This window comes from Sebastes umbrosus, chromosome 17 (assembly GCF_015220745.1).
Source record: "Sebastes umbrosus isolate fSebUmb1 chromosome 17, fSebUmb1.pri, whole genome shotgun sequence".
NCBI classification, from domain to species: Eukaryota; Metazoa; Chordata; class Actinopteri; order Perciformes; family Sebastidae; genus Sebastes; species Sebastes umbrosus.
The window spans coordinates 12,297,880-12,314,190 of record NC_051285.1 but is presented as its reverse complement, the minus strand read 5'-3'; the positions used below and the strand labels follow the sequence as shown (position 1 = coordinate 12,314,190).

Here is a 16,311-nt window from a genome sequence, read left to right as displayed (position 1 = left end):
TGGGTCTCCATGACCCAAAACAATATTGGTCTGATTGAACCAAATTGTACCTTTCCTAATGGAAAACATTTAGTATTATCTACTATCACAGCACCACAACATCTTACATTGACTGATTAAATGGTTGAGAATATGCTTACAGCTAAAAGAACAATAGAATGAGAAGCATATAATAGGTACATATCATGTATTTAATGTGGGATTAACTGGAAGGTGTGCTGCAGTATCTGACCTCACTATGAAACGCTGCAGCAGTGGTAAACTCGGTGAGACTCCCCGAAGCTTTCCTTCACTTCCTTTCCTCAAAGAAAGCATACAAATAGATAACTTATATTTACAGAATTTTATTTCATTATGTTGCAAACAATGACATCCAGATATATTGATACACAACTTTTACTGTGCGTGTATGTGCATTTGTGAGTGTATGTGTATGTGTGTGTGTAAAGAGAGCAGTGAGACCACAGAAAGCAGAATGAAAATCCCGTGTGAGGGGGCCCTCAATGGGTTAACAAGGCAGAGATAGCGAGCAAGAGGGCACTGGGCGATTCTCTGGGGCGACATACACACACACACACAAACCTCATAAAAAGGTGAGCAGACTTTTTTTCCTCTGTAAAACACACTTTTGCTGCGGGGCGTGTGCCTGTGCTCTCAGCAGCGTAGGGATCGTTAAGGTCCTGTGAGTGTCTACTAGAAAGCAAGTTTGTTAAAAGAGATGAAGTAGTATGAATGAACACAGTGGGTGAGAAGCTTTGCCTCCTCTCTCTCCTCTGAGCATCAGAGCAGAGACGGCGGAGAGATTCTCCTGTCATAATATACAAACACACGCACACAATCGCACAATGTATACACACATGTACACTCACCCACAGAACCTCGTGTGATTCAACTAGGGAGCTGCATCCTGCTTAATTTCTTCATCGACTTGTTATCATCTTCTCCTGGACAGCTTCCGCTCATTCTCCTTCTTTTTATGCTTTACTTTCCTCACACCTTCTCTATCGCCATCCACGCAGTGACAGACCACAACAATGGAAGCATGGAGTGAAACAAAACTAAAACACCCGCAACAAGGGGTGCCATTGGTTTTCGTGCACTGTCAGTTAACTGGAATCCACCTGCGCCAGCACACAAGGATATTTACCCTTTGACCTGACAGGAAGTCATGACAACAGTATGCAAATTCGGCAAATTTAACAGTATACAATTTTTTTTTTTTTGTTTGATTCACCATGCAAGGAATACTTCTTATCTTTTGAGTGTGTTTATGTGTCAGAGATTGCGTGACATTTATTAAGCGTACCCTACATCCAGAATAATTTACATAAAAGGACAATAGTCATCTTAATAGGGCTGGACCGATGTAGGGGAGGAGAGGGGAGCGGACGGGGAGAAGGTAAAGCGCCATGGTCAACTATGGTTTGGAGTGCGAGAGGTGAGGGTCTGGGCTGGGTGTCGGGACAAAAGGAAGAGGGCTGAGGTGCAGGAGAGAGGTGGGATAGGGTGGGGCTGCTTTTGGAGTTGGGGAAGGGGGCAGGACAGGGCAAGAGATGGAGAGAGTCTCAGCGGCACTCCCAGACTTTGACTGTCTGATCGACGCTGCCTGTCACCACGTAGGGAGCAGTCTTGTGGAAATCTGCAAGAGAGGTAAACATTTGTTCAGGTACGCTGCTCAATAATTTAAACCACAAGGCTGAAATAAGTTGAATCTGACGTACAAAGTGAGCATTTCAGCTTGGGTTTAGGTTCTGTATCTTTACAGGTTCAGTGCAGGATATTGTCATTAATCCCATTGATCGCTGTGTCTTACCCAGAGAGGTAACAAAGTGTTCATGGGCACACAGGGTCTTCATGCAGCGTTTGTTCTTGTAGTCCCAGATCCTAATGGTTTTGTCATCGGCACAGCTCACTATGAATCTTCCTCCAGGATGAACCAATACCCCACGCACCCAGTTGTCATGTCCCACCTGAAGAGACAAGACTGATTACCCACCACTCCCCTCATTCATGAACTGCAACACAAGAGAAGGTCGTAGAAATCATCGCTTAGACTCACCAGAGTCATAAGGCAAATGCCAATGCTGACGTCCCACATCTTAATCGTTTTATCTCTGGATCCGGAGAGAAGGAAGGGGCCAGGCTTCCCACTCTTCTTGCTCTGCACAACAGAGACACACGGAAGATGTAAGAAACAGTGACTGGCTACATGAAAGACAATACAACAGTTTGTCATCAAAAATATGCTTCCTAGGTATGAAGAGGTCATTTTCATCATGGCTCCAGGGATGGCTCTCTATGGATGGCAACCTCAGTCAGTCCAGATGAATTCCCTGACTTTTCATGGAGCACCAACATCAGGTTCAAATCTTAATCTGTCCAATACTTTGCTTTATGACTAATTACTTACATGAAATGGATAGTCACATCAGCCTCAGCTGTACTTTGTATTTACTGATGATTAGCAAATGTTAGCATGCTCAACACATTAAACAAAGATTGTGAAGATGGTAAACATTATACCTGCTGAATAGCATGTTTGCATTGTCATAGTGAGCATATTAGCATGCTGATGTTAGCATTTAGCTCATAGCACCGTTGTGCCCAAGTACAGCCTCACAGGGCCGCTAGCCTGTCTGTAGACTGGGCTATAAACATAGATGCAGATATGTAAATACCATGTTTTTAAAAAGCTCACAAGATAAGATAAATATAAGCGTGGCGAGTTCTTCTTCACACATCCCCAACTGTTTGTGACAGACTGATCAGTTTGCCTCCAAACTTTCCAACTTTGTCACGTTGTGTTTTAATAACCGTAAAGCAAGCAAACATGTGATGTGAAAACCTGACCAGTTGCTGTAACATGCTGAAAGACCTTGACGGAATCTAATCTTTTGTGATAAACTCAATTACTAGTTAGACGACCGTCTTCAAAAAAGCCTCACTGGCTTCACTGAAATAGTGCTTCTTCTGTTATGTTTCAGTTGTATTCAATAAAGGTGCATTAATGTCTTATGAGGCAGTCATTACTTCAATGCACATGCTATAAACAACTGTGGGAAACCCTCCAGCTGAACCAAACATACACAAACATCCTCTGTAGGTAAATGTCAGATCCTGCGGCAGCTGTACATACCTCCGAGCCTGTGGCCTCCAGGATGGTGGGGTGAGCACTGTCAGGGGCCCAGGCGATACACTCTACCACGTGTTCATGCTCCCGCAACTCAGCTTTGCACTCCTTCGAGGCGACCACCCAGACACGCACCGTCTGGTCGTTGGAACAGCTGGCAATCAACGAGCCGTCCTGGTTGGGACGCACCATCCTCACCCACTCCCTGTGGCCTGCAAATGTCTTCACACAGTACCTGTGGATGGAAATATTTCAAGTTAAATTATGAAAGAGCAGCTTTTAGCATGAATTAATCGTGAACTAATGCAATATCATCAGGGATAAAATTAAGACCAAGGGAAGGAAGATGGAAAATATGGGGGGAAAAAGAAAAATGATGTCAATCTAAGTCAGTATATAAGAGCTTGTGGTAGTGAGAGTTGTAATACTCACCCAGTGGCTACCTCCCACATCTTGATGGTCTTGTCTCTGGAGGCAGACACTATGTGGTCACCATTTGGCATGATGGCTACAGACGACACGTTGTGATCGTGGCCTGGACAACACAGTCAAGAGTTTAGTTGTGTAAATGTTCAAAGTTCATTTTAATACTTAAACCACCAAGCCAGATGTGACCAAAGTTTATCTTTAGTGAAGTGAAACTACAATGTGCGATGACCCAATTACAATAATTTGCTGAGTCCATTTGTAAAAAATGTTTTTTTGCACAATTACAACATATCAAACATTTGAATTGAGTTGCTAAGAAATCGTAATATTTCTAAATTTGATTACATATAGCAAAAGTTGTGTTTGTGTATTAGCTACACCACTTTTACAACTGCTCCTGTACTGTAAGCATTGTTGTTTCTGTAAATCTCTCTTACCATGCATTGTTCGGATGCACTCAAACCCCTGAAAGTCCCAAAGTTTGATGCTCATGTCAGCTGAACATGAAGCCAGCAGCTTTCCCGTCTGGTCAAAGGAGATGTCCTGCACAGAGTCTGTGTGGCCCTTCAGGGTTCGCTCAAAGTCCCCCGCCTCATAGTCCCACACCTAAAATCACAGACACAGACAGCAATAGTCAGTCACTCAGTGTGACTCAATTATCAAACAGAGATGAATATCTTACCAAAAATTACATATGACTATGATATTGCTGATTTTGGTCATTTTAATTAAGTGGCCTAACAGCGAAAACTGCTATATTGACATAATTGAATGTCAAGTCCCATGTCGAGTCATGGGAAGTCAGTGATGGGTCAAGTTTTCGTGGCTGTAAAATCAAATGACAAATGCTCTTTTGCAGCATTCAACAGGCAGGATGGGGTGCAGGTTGTTAGATAATGTGTTTTGACATTAAAGACATGTAGGTGGTGCATGTTATAATGTGTTTTGACATTAAAGACATGTAGGTCAAAGTGTTTAAACACAGTTTAAATAGCTGAGAATATCCTTTCAGCTACAATCCCGTAATATAAATTAAACAATCTGCTGACACTGTTTATTTTATTAATAAAGAGCCTGAAAAGGAAAGAAGAAGGCCGAGTTGAAAGAGAAACAGATTTGCATGTTTCCCAAGGTGCTGTGCTCTGGGAGTGTTGCCTCTAACAACACGAGCATCAGCCCATCTCCACATAGATGAGCAGTGACAAAGCAGAAAAAAGAAACAGAGAGGAAGGAAGGGAAGCAGGGAGGGAGGGAGGAGGAGGAGGAGGAGGATAAAGGGAGGAGGCAGGGGGGTGAAAAGCGTGTTGAAGCAGAAGCAGTGAGGATAAAAAGGGAGAACAGCCTCAGATCTGCAGTACAGCTTTGATCTGAAGGGTCAGAGCTGCAGAGGCTATGTTGTGGTGAGCTGAAATGCTCACTGATTTTGCTTATAAATGCTGCTGCATGCAGCCATCACTTTAATAGTCATGCTGGAGACACATTTTCAAAGCAGTGTTCTCCTTAGAAACAACATCTCAAAGATATTACATTGTGTGAACATAAGAAGAGGAGTTCCAGCGAGTACACATGGGACCTCTTGATGGACAAATTGATGCATAATACATTGGTGTGATAATGCTGTCACTTCTTGACAGTGATTGATATAAAATAACTCTTTTTAGGGCACTATTAAAGTAGGTCAAGATCGTGCTCTTTCTAAATTATCAATGTTATGCCATCACATTATTATGCAATAATTTCTCCCAGTGTACTTTGACCCATTTGTTAAGGGGTTGCCAGCTGTACTGCTTGGTGTACCAAGCTAAGGGCAACACAATCTAATATAACAGCCCCACAATAAACCCCAGTGTTTGTTGACACTGTGTCTAAAGCATTGATCAGTCTGGAGGGTGTATTGATGCGGATTATATTAAAATAGATTGAATGGTGTCTTTAATACTTTGTCATCCCCCTGTAGACAAACAGTTTCAACAAAAACTGAATATGATAAGATTCATAAAGTGAAGATTTATGGCATGTTGTACTGGATTGCATCAGATCAGATTTAGCCAGCTGTACCTTATAAACTTGTAGCGTTGTGTGTAAACCCTGTTTCTAAACACACACACACACACACACACACACCTTGATGGTAGCATCCTCGGAGGCTGTGACCATGACAGAGAAGACAGGGTGGAATATGACACGTGTGACCGGAGCGCGGTGCCCGCTCAGGGCGTATCTCTCTGGTGGACGGGGGATCCACTCCTTGGGGTCTCTCTTCTGACCCACAGGTCCTCCTCCATGTGTCATCTCCTCCTTTGCCTCATTCAGCTTCGACTCCAATTCCATCACCTGAGGCAGAACGGCGAGTCAAGGAGAAGAGGAGTCAGAAGACGGGCAACAATTTTATATTATCATGCTGTACATCTGGTAGTTTAGATTTCTAAAAAGCTGAAATAAAGTTATTGTTGTATTTACATTTTTTCTAGGTAGGTTTATAGCATTTTATCAAACATCTCAGGCAAATTTCAAATACACTATGAGCTACTGCAAATATTCCTTACCTTCTTCTGTAATCTGATAACTGAAGTCCATTTCTTTTCCAAAAGCCCTGCATACTTTTTATCTACCTCTTCATTCTGTGAATGGAGAAAAGACAAGACACTGAGAAAGGGATCCACATTCTTCTTAGTAAAAATGTAATGTACACTATTTTTGGGTCATTTGTTTTGTCATTTTTGTGCACCCGTCTCTCCTTACCATATCTATCTCTGCCTCTTTCTTGAAGGTGGAATAGGCCTCCTCGTATCCATTGGAACGGAGATAGTCGGCTATAGCCCGGTTTCTGTGAAAAAGTGGAATAAAATAGATTGATTTCAGGTGTTAAGTTATCAATCACAGATTTGATCCTCAGATGCTAATCTTAAAAGGTATAATATGCAACAATTGTTGGTCGGTGTTTGTAAACACCGCATTCAAAGTTGGCCACTCCTCCTCAGCTCAACTAGCGAGAGGGAGAGAGAGAGCAGCGGTGGTCGAGTGAGCTATAGATTGAACGGAAAGAGAGTTGCGTAAGTGGGAACAAAGCAGTGTAGAGAAATAAAATGTTATTTTTTTATTGTTTCACAGCGGTTACGTTCTAAAAACACAAATAAACACACAACTAACTCCAAACACCTCCACACAACCCTGCGGGGATTTTGCAGCCGAAAGGCAAGCTGTCCTCTCTGCCTGGTGTGTGTGACTTAGCCAAGCTGACACACCGATAGCAGCACACAGCAGAGGAGAGACAGAGGAGCGGGGGAACTCACAGCGATGTAACAAACCCGTTCTCATTCGTCAAATACGGCCGTAAAGCATCTAAAGGGGCACTTGTGCCCATCGATAATGCTTATGCCTTGGTATCACAAGCCGAGGGGAGTGACGAAGCGGCAGTATTCGACCACCTGAACGGGCTGCACACCCGGCCCGTTGTTATTGACTGGGGGATACACCCCCACATGGGGCCCAAAGGCTGTTTACAGACGCCCAGAAGCGTCCCAAGTAAATCAAATAAGAGGAAAAAAGAAAATACAGGCAGAGAGCTGCAGGTTCTCTGCAGAAACAGACACCATCACAGACTTCTAGTGGGGCATAAGTGAAGCTTGAGAGGGATTATTTTTGTTTCAGTATATACATTGCTTTTTAGGAAATTATTGCATATTATACTGGTTGCCGGTATCGGTGCAATTTCATTTAGATTATGCATAAAATTGTGCTAAATGAATCACATGTCAAAAAGTGAGGTTGTCATTTATTAAATATTAGAAATGCTGGTTCCTCCTTAAAAAGAGAGGAGACCACACCCTGTCTAACAGATGGGAGCAGTGGGATTCAAGTTCCACAGTTCCACCTTAAATGTCAGCAAATCTGAGTAAGTGCCACAATCCTCCAGTGAAGAAAACAAAACATAAAGACCGAATCACTGGGAAACTGTGTTTTGTGCTGCTATGGAAACCAGAGACTTGCCACAAAGACAGAACACTGATTATGGACAACGCAAGGACAGGGCAACCACAAGCACATGGAAACACAACTTTGGTATAGACTCACACACAAATACACACACACACAGTTATATAAATGAGTGGGACAGCTCTTTTATGAGATGAAGGGTGAATATTTCATGAGTAACGGTGCTAAATTTAGGCTGCAGCTTCAGGGCCACTTTGAACGACTGATAATTGTAACCCTGATTCAACGGCCTGTTTGAACACTAGGCCATCACTGGCAGAGGGATTTCCCCTAAATTATCCCAATCAAATCCTTTTTTTTAAACTCATCAGAACATAAACAATCCAGATTTGCTTGGCCAATAACAGTTAAACCGTGATGATAAGATAAAATATCTGCTGTTTTGTGCTGTCTGGATTGGGGTGCATACCGTATGATCAGCCAGGCACAGAGCTGCTCACATAAGTTCCTCCACCATCCCCCTCACTTCTTTGCCCCTGTCATGCGGTCTATGAAATATTCACTAAGCAGCTATCAAATGAAGCACCTTGAAGCTCACATCTATTCACATTTCCTCAAGGATTACACATTCTTGTAAAGGAATATGCACTTCCTAACAACATCTGCATTAACCTCTTCTGGATGACTTAGCCCAAACAGCTAAACTTATTCAACTGCTTTCTATTAAGAGAGGAAATCATGTGACATACATCCTGTGGTCAGACTTCGAGGTATTGCTAAAAAGCCTACATGTACGTGCACTTCATGCGTGTTCGTCAACATGTCTGTTCTTGTTTGCACGTGTAATGAAACCTGCACACACACATTTACATCCAGGCACTCACAGTTCATCTCTTTGTCTCTGTGACAGCACCATGGTGGCTGCTGTTCTCTCCCTCTCGGGGGAGGCGAGGGCGAGGTGATGTTCTGGGGGTGTCTGGCTGGGAAACGTGTGTGGCGGTGTGGTGTCAAATCCCTCAGCGATGTTCTTCCTTCAGAGACTCGGAGGTGGCGAAAAGAGTGCCACGCAGATGGAGGTGAACTGGAGGTGCTGCTGTCAGTCAACTGTCGGGACAAGGCTCCACGAGTGTTCACTGGCCCAAATCTTACTCGCTAATCAGACGTGCCCATCACCTGATGAAGAGAGAAGGGAAAAAGAAATGGGTAAAAAATAACTGATGGCCAGTAAAAGAAAAGCATATATATATTCTAGGATTGAAAGAGAAATTATTGAGTACAATTGGTTGACAGCTACCCGTATAACTAGGTTACAAGACAAGTCATTTAAAATATATATACTCAAGAAATTATTAAAAACAGAATCTTCGGGGCTCATTGTTGTACCCCGTTTTTTATGCACTGATACATATATCTTCAGACCCTTCATTGTTGCCACAAACTTTACTATGTTCCATCAATGTCCAAATATATTGAGAAAAAATATGTATTGTACAACTTAAGACTGGACTATAGGGTTGTAACGGTATATCGGTATAAAGGTATACCCTGGTATAAAGTTGCCGGTTATCATACTGTGTACATTTGCTTAGCAATGGTAAAAAAACTGACATAAGTGAGTGTGTGAGTTAAAGATATAGACAGGAGCGGTCTTGCTGCTCTGTCACAGATCTACGGTATATGTTAATTGTCAATGTGACCATCCCAATAGAAGAGCACAGATCAACAGCACATGCTGACAAATCAAAACACACCATTCAGTGATTCTGAAGCTAAGAAGACTTCCTGAGCTTCAACTGCTGGCACCTGGGGCCACAATAGCACTAAGCTGCTTAGCAGCTAGACCAGACAACCTAGAGTGTGTGTATGTGTGTGTGTGTGTGTGTGTGTGTGTTTCTAAGTGATAGAGACCACAAGTCCTCCATACAGCTGACAGTGCAATGTAAAGAAGGGACGGGACGGTGGCTAACAGGATTAACCCCCGACACAGAGAGAGGACCTTGACAACAAGCCGTCCTCAGCTACATTATTGTCTGGTGTATCGTTCTTGTCTGTTTCAACGTCCGTTGCTGCTTCTAAACACAAAAGACTCCTTCAAGACAATATACAATTGAATGATGCTCAATTGGAAACTGGTCATAACATTCAGACTTCTTGTTGCAAACATCTGTATTTTATAGATGAGCTTTTGAGCATTTCGCTGCATTGAAAGCATGGCACCCGCAGCAGAAAACAAAACATATACCTAGGGATGCGTCTGAAGTGTCCTAGAAAGAACTCTTCTTTCCTGCCTGCAAACAAGATGAGCGCTCTGAGCTGACAGGACCGAGCTAATGATTTTAGTTGAACAGCAAACTCAGTGCGGTTCAAAAATAGCCATTTGACCAAACAGACAAACCTCCAAACTATTACGTAACCAAGACAATGCCTGCAGCTTACGCACCTGCCTGAGACTGTATCTGAGAGAAATGAGCAACTGCATCTGAGAGAAATGTTTTAAAGGAACACAAATAAACACGTGATAGTATGAGACCTGGTTTCAGTCAGTAAAAAGTATTTAACTCTTACATGAGTCTTTCAGTATCGCTTTGAGAGGCAAATGTACAGTTATCTAGGGTTAGTGCTACACAGTGAGAACATGATTACAGTCATAAATCAAGAGGAAGGGTTCAAGGTCCTGTCTATGTATCAGGCTTATCAAAATGTAGAAGGGATTTGTTACAGCCTGTGCGAATATCTAAACACTCCATTTCTCTTAAAACGATTGATGATTTGAATGTATTTGCATACAGATTCTACCAAAGGAAGACAAAAACCAAAAGGTTTGCAATGTTATAATACAAATTATGCATCTGTTCATGTGTGGACACCGCCTGTGGTCATTTCCTGGTGATAAATAAACAAATATTTTTCCTTAGGACTTCAACCTCTAGATAAGCTTTATTATTTCAGAACGAAGTCACAACTTTCACCTCTCTATCACAAGAGGTGCCTTTTGACAACATCACGGATATTGATCCTGTGTTAAGTTTTTAATGGGCTAAAATATGTTCATAAATGCCTGACAAGTGTCTCCAAAATAGACCCTCTATAAAATGATGGCCTAGTGGCAGGGAGAGAATATAGATATTCAATCAACATTTAGGTAAATAATAAGACCGGTCAAAGCAGATAGTTAAGGACTCCGATCTGGATCAGGGACAGGTGTACATGTCAGGTACACGTGTCCATGTGGAGGCCACTAAGTGCATAGGCAGCATGACGACCACATTTAATTTATCTGCCACTGAAGAAAATTAGGACATCACTGGGAGATGGAGCAGCCTTCCATCTCTCAGCATCCACTCATAATCACAACACAGACATAATAACTTAAATGCCTCTTTGCTCTCTCAAGAACTACCAAATGTTACCAGACCATAACTTCTTGGTTTAAACAGTGAAATGTAAAAAGGTGAATGAATGACCTGATTAAGCTCCCATTGAGCTACAATATCCGACTATGATATCAGTTTATGTCATCTGTCTTTCTCAGAGCAATCAAAATTTGAGCCATGTCCAGCTGTGATGTGACACAGACTTTACCTCTCTTCTCCAAATGAACGTTTTCTATCCTGCTATAAATGAAGTATTCTCTAAATCTATGTAAAAATGTATTTACTAAGTGTAATGGTGTGATCCTTTTATGACATGAGGACAATTTGACTCCATCTACGGGGCTTTCCATCAGGATTTTTGATCATGATGGGTTCAAGACTTCCTTCCTGAGTTACATATCCTTATAAACTGTATTTGGGTGTTTTGATGATTAGTAACATGAAGAAAGTGGTACAACATCTCTTTGGGCTATGGTATAAGATGGACACTTTGTCAACAACAACTAGAAATGATTTAAACTTTCAATTAATCGATTAGTCTATAAAATGTCAGAAAATATTGAAATATATCCATCACACTTTCCTAAAGCCCAAGGTTGTTCTGTCCCAGTAACAGTCCAAAACCCAAAGATATGCAATAGACACTGTATAAACAGAAAAAGCAGCAAATTCTCACACTGGAGAAGCTGGAACCAGAGAATGGTTGTCATTCTCGCTTGATAATTAAACAATCGATTACTTAAAACTGTTGATTTATTTTCTGTCAATCAAATAATTGTTCTATGGGCACTTAATGCCATATACATTGATAATTTAAATAATAGTTTTAGCCCCTTGGTTGGGGAAACCATTTTTACATATAGTCAGGAGGTAAACATGTCCTGACTCGCTTTTATGAAAATCAAATCTCAAGTCAATCCTGCCTTAATGAATAACATAATTGTTTGCAATTTCTAAGGCTGACCCGAATGCTTCAATGCTTCGACTGTTGCCACGGTATTCGACATCCAAATCACTATTCGAATGCTTCGTTTTACATTTTTCATATACAAGTATGTAAGAATAAATAATATTACAGAAATAATAAATGTATAAATCCAAAACAGACCATGAAATAAGGAATAATCCCACATCATTATTCATTATTCTTATTCAAAATGAATTATTATTAGTTGTTCTCAGATGGATATCGCTGTTTGGTATGTGTAGATGTGTGTGTGTGTGTGTGTGTGTGTGTGTACAGTAGTGCACAGTAGTGCGGCAGCGTCACTGACATGGTCAGGATGCTACACCGCACTGCTCCATGAGGCTTCGACTATTTCTCACCGAAGCTTCGAAGCCCAAAAAATGGCATGCTGGACAGCCCTAACAATTTCAATGTTATTTTTAAAAGCAGGAGTGATTACCAAAAAAGCAGCACTGCATTTAGAAGAGAGAATTAATGTCAATCTAACAAAACCAAAAGGCAATGAAACCAGCCACAGGCATTAATTCTGGTCGCATATCCAGCTTTCAGTCATCATGCTCTGTTTGTGTCATGCTGTTGTACAATGCCCCTCCTTACTGGTGACCTTCAAGCCAAACAAGTCCCTGCTGGCACAAACTGAACCACAAGGCAATGTTTGATTACAGCAGGATTCACAGTAATGTAAGTCTACTGCCCTACAATTAAAACACACAGTTCAAACGTTACTCAACCTTTATCTAAAACATACTGCATGTGTTATCAACGTCAACAGTCCAATATTTAAATATGACAAGACAGTAGGCCAAGGACGATACACCTATCGCCTGATTCGAAACTATCACGATACTTGGGTGCCAATTTGATATATATTGCGATTTTTAAGTTTTCGATTCGATATTGCGATTTATTGCGAATTATTATGATTTTTGTTCACTTTTTTTAACACTAGTCCATGGGAAAAAGTTGAATCATACACTTCTAGGGACTTTTACTTTGGAAAATATCAAAATTAATACAATAAAAATGTTTGATTTTCAGCATATATGTAGTCAGAGATGTTCTGAAGTCAAATATATCACTAATTGTCAGGCATTATTGATTACATATTTTCCTGCAAACCAAAAATCAAAGAATAAAGAAATTTCTCTCACAAATTAAGGGTATTTTTTATTTACTTATAAGAGAAATGTGGTGTTTCATACTTCTGGTGAATAAAATCCAATCAATGTTATTTCCATATATGTATTTTGTTTATACAGTTCCCTTTGTTAACACGTTATTTTGAAAAATGGACGTAATCACACGTGTATACTTCCGCTAACTTCGCCAAAACCATCGTCATGTCAGCTCTGTTCTCTTTATACATCCATGGCCAGCTCCATCGGGGCTGTTTGAATGTATTTAACATAAATGTCAGTATATGGGTGCTCTGCAGTTGTAGCGTCGGCTGATTGGACCACGGAGATGAGAGTGGTGGCTGGCTTGACCGCTCCTTACTGCAATACGATAACATTTCCTGTCCATCATTTAGCATGCAGCTTTAGCCATGAAGTCTAGCTCTGCTTTTCCTGGCAATGTGTGAAGCCCACAGTGTTTCCATACTTTACTGTATGTGTAGGCTTTACCACGTTGAATTTAAAATGTGAGGGTGCAGGTTGTATCCACGCAGACCCTCCGCCGTTTTCTACTTTCTTGTTTCGGCTCACTGCTGTTTGTTTTGGTTGACGGATACGGAACGGATATGACGTCAAGTTATTCAGACTACAACAATAACAGTAACTTCCTTCTACCTCCGCATAGACTCAAATGAAGCAAATATATTGATTCTGGCATTAAAAAATGTATTAAAACAAATTATTAAAAAATCCCAATACATACGTGAATTCAATTTTTTTCTCACCCCTACAAGACAGTGACAGAGTATCTAAACATTTTGACGGATTATCAAAAACAATAGAAATAGATCAAAACATAATACCAATAATCTTTGATTTTCCACTTAATTAATAAGTATTGTACTTTAATAAGTGTAATTCTTCTCATACCAAGGAGAAAATCAATAAGTGGGGATAGGGCCTACAGGATGAAATTTAGCAGAATTAAAATATATATTCAAAAACACCTTATCACCTACTTGAATTTAAAACATGTAATAGGTAAAACCTTATGATACTGGAGTACTTTCATAACCTACTCTACAGGCATAGGCCCTTACATTTAATGCTATGCCCATAGCAGCTCCTGAAGAATTACTAAGGCGTCAATTAGGTAGTGAAGTTCAGCTCATGAGACAGTTACGTACATCTCAAGTGAAATCTGTACAGCCTTGTTGATTATCAGATTTCCTGATCCTTTTTTTAGTCTCCACCCTGATTGGGATTCCTCAGACCTTAGTATATTGTCTTTAGGGGAACTTGCATTATATGTGAAAACAACCCAAGACTGCTTTAATATTTTAGAGAGCAGTTCTCAGTTCAAAAACCTTATGATACTGGAGTACTTCATAACCTACTCTACAGGCATAGGCCCTTACATTTAATGCTATGCCATAGCAGCTCCTGAAGAAGGCATCAATTGGGTAGTGAAATTCAGCTCATGAGACAGTAACGTACATCTCAAATGAAATCTGTACAGCCTTGTTGATTATCAGATTTCATGATCCTTCTTTTAGTCTCCATCCTGATTGGGATTCCTCAGAGTATATTGTCTTTAGGGAACTTGCATTATATGTGGAAAATAACCCCAAATTGGCTGAAGACTGCTTTAATATTTTAGAGAACAGTGCTCAGTTCAAAATCTGGCTCGAGTGACGTCTTTCCAAGCTTCGATGGCCACAAGGGCAAAGTTGCAGCAATGGCTCAGCACAGCAACGCCCTTTCCAGCTAACGTTAGCTTAGCACGACAACGTTGACTGTTATAACTGGAGCTGTCAGTCTGAGCAGACTAGATGTACACTACCACACTGCCACCAGACCAAAACACACACACAAAGGGCGTTGGTCTACGCCAACAAACAGCTCAGCTACATAGTCCCTTTGCTGAAAATAAAATAACAGTTAAATGTGATATGTAACCCAAGTTTACCCATTATAGGAGCCATTAGCTGTTATTCCCCAAGTACAAGACAACACTGTGTTATTCACACAATATAAGACGGTTTTAAATTAAAGCATTAATGCATTTTTCTAGCAACATCAGGATGTTTGCACCGGGGCGGTAGAAAAATATGGCAGCAAGCTGACAGCAACCTAAGTTAGCTTAGCCGGCTAACCTACCACGTTAGCTCATCCACCGAGGCCTATGGAAGGAGGATAGGACAAGGGTCTTGGTGGTGTGGGGTATGACGCATGCGCAGTGTGACTGAAGCTGCAGTCCAACGTTTTGATTGGCTCAATTTCAGACCAGATTCTACTGCGCATGCGCGGTATCCCCTACATATATGACGCGTTTCTTAGCCTTCTTCCATAGGCCTTGCTCATCATCCCCCAAAGAACTCCCATAAATAGACGTCGCTAACGTTTAGCCAAATGCTCACAACAAGTGTCTCCATACAAATCACGCGTTGACTGATAAGCGCCCAACTGGTTTTAAGATGACAGCACAGTTCAATAACACCACAGCTACATTAATCTTGACGTTCAAGTCAGTTAAATCGATGCTCTTGTGAATGTTGCCACTTAGCTTAGCTTAGCTTTCGGCCTCTCCGCCATTTTGAGATCGGAACGGTGAAAGCGCAGTCGTCAAAAATAACAAGTATTGTTAAGTGACAAAACATACATGTAGAGGCGTGTTAAAACCACTAACTTACCCTCTGACAAATGCTCATTCTCATATCTCCTTGACTGGTCCAAACACACGACAGGACAGCTTGTTTTTGATGTGGTATTGTGACTTTTCTCTCGCATCAGCCGGCAGCCGGTCTCGGTCAGACTGTTCTCCTCTTTGGTACCTCCTCACCGCAGCGCAGCGCTCAGCCGGACACACAGCTAACGGTCGCGATTCGGATATCGGCGGCGCGCACGTCGAGGTGAGCGGAGACGCGCAGCATGCACTGTCTGTCACTCTTGTAATTAAAGGGAAAACACACCATAAATTAGTTATACTTTATTTATTATTATGTACATCCAAGTGTTAATTTGAACTGTAAACAAGTTTCTCATTGAGATGAGCAGCAGAAGGACAGACTGTACTGAACATGTCACTTATTTGAGACAAATCATGCAGCTCCATAGATGGTGAATAATGGAACAACTCCCAGGAAACTATAACAAAAAAACTATATACGTAAAAATTCACAATAGTGGTAGACCCTAAGAAGGGAATGGATTCTTGTTTTTGAATTTTTTTTATTTTATTTATTATTTATTTTCTATATATTTATAGTGTATCTTCATTTTGTTAGAGGTGCCAATTAACTGTATAATTGTATGATTGATACTGTGAAGCTGTATATTGATTTTGGCCCTGTAAGAAAG

At 41.1% G+C, this 16,311-nt stretch overlaps 1 protein-coding gene across 1 annotated transcript; it reads right to left on the bottom strand.

The window, feature by feature from the left end:
- Positions 1-324: 324 nt before the first annotated feature.
- On the bottom strand, positions 325-15,863 carry LOC119475470 (lissencephaly-1 homolog B). The gene is made up of 11 exons (XM_037748212.1): positions 15,645-15,863; positions 8,380-8,668; positions 6,302-6,386; positions 6,106-6,180; positions 5,684-5,893; positions 3,997-4,165; positions 3,563-3,665; positions 3,137-3,365; positions 2,060-2,161; positions 1,814-1,970; positions 325-1,639 (listed from the first exon to the last, which is right to left on the bottom strand). The coding sequence occupies exons 2-11, from the start codon at positions 8,409-8,411 to the stop codon at positions 1,566-1,568; spliced, it is 1,236 nt and encodes a 411-aa protein (XP_037604140.1). The 5' UTR covers positions 8,412-8,668; positions 15,645-15,863; the 3' UTR covers positions 325-1,565.
- Positions 15,864-16,311: the final 448 nt, after the last annotated feature.